This window comes from Aphanomyces invadans, assembly GCF_000520115.1.
Source record: "Aphanomyces invadans strain NJM9701 unplaced genomic scaffold supercont1.479, whole genome shotgun sequence".
Classification (NCBI taxonomy): domain Eukaryota; phylum Oomycota; class Saprolegniomycetes; order Saprolegniales; family Verrucalvaceae; genus Aphanomyces; species Aphanomyces invadans.
In genome coordinates, this window is record NW_008580624.1 from 554 (window position 1) to 1,652 (window position 1,099).

Consider the following 1,099-nt stretch of genomic DNA (forward strand, 5'->3'; position numbering starts at 1 on the left):
TGCCCGTGCATTGCCGCTTGCTCCAGCGCATGGTGCGTGCACACCCTCCATGGCTAGATCGATGGTTCCAATCGACAACTTTCAAGTGCACGATTGCGGCCGCCTAGCCCATGGCATGCGCAGAACATCCCCCAGCGCCACGCACCCATTCAAGGGCGTTCATGGGACTATGGGACGCAGCCACATTCCACAGCAACCTTGAAATCGCCCGGGCGTCGATGAACTTCATCGAATCGAGGTGTCATTCCTGAAACAGGAACTGGTCTCCAACGATAGCTTATATGCCGATAAGGCCATGGGCGAGAAGGTGCAATGTCCACATGGTCGAGCAACAGGGCGTTGCGACCGCTTTTGGTCGAACGGCGGTGTCTGTGACAAAACCGAACCATATTAAGTCGCGCTGGCTAGCCGTGGAGTCCTTGGCATCGGTGGTGCATGCGAGATGGCCGAGATGATGTAACCACTGCATCGCATTCAAGTTGCGTTTTAGTGCTGCAAAGTCAAGGAAAGCACTCGCAATGACGAGGCTGTCCATCGATCACGTTTGGGAAGGACTACATGGCTTCCAGCACAACCAGTCGCCGCGTGTGCGGCTTTGTGTCAAAATCATGCGAGGCAATCGGGTCAACACGCTTTCTTCCGTGTGGGGCGCCCACCATGCGCCAAGTCGGCGTGGTTGGCGTCGTCGACCAGCTGCCGAAGCCCCGTGGGCCATGTCAAGTATACGAAGCACCTCGATGTGAGCGTCACACGCAGTCCAGCCAGGCCAAGGAATGGCCACATGCCACTGCACTCGCCGTCCTGAAACGCCATCACGGCGGCCATGCGCTCCGCTGACAGATGCACCGTGGTCATAGCTTGGTCAATTGTTAAGTTCATGTCGGATCGAGTATTGGCGTCCTCTGCGCAACACATGAAACCTCGCTTGCTCCCAAATCCCAAACAATCCATGGAAGCCTGGTACGACCGAGGTTGAGTCGTTGACGGCGTGGTGTGTGTCGTGGTCATGCTGGTTTATCTTTGCTCCACCACGTCCCTACAACTGGCCCAGGTTGAGATGCTAGATTGCGCTGCGACGGTTCTGCATTGGGGCCAACGT

The 1,099-nt window shown here is 56.7% G+C and overlaps 1 protein-coding gene across 1 annotated transcript; it reads right to left on the minus strand.

Moving 5' to 3' along the window:
* Positions 1–624: 624 nt before the first annotated feature.
* H310_15415 (hypothetical protein) lies at positions 625–879 on the minus strand (the record flags this gene model as incomplete). Its single annotated transcript, XM_008883390.1, has 1 exon — positions 625–879. The coding sequence occupies one exon, from the start codon at positions 877–879 to the stop codon at positions 625–627; it is 255 nt and encodes an 84-aa protein (XP_008881612.1).
* Positions 880–1,099: the final 220 nt, after the last annotated feature.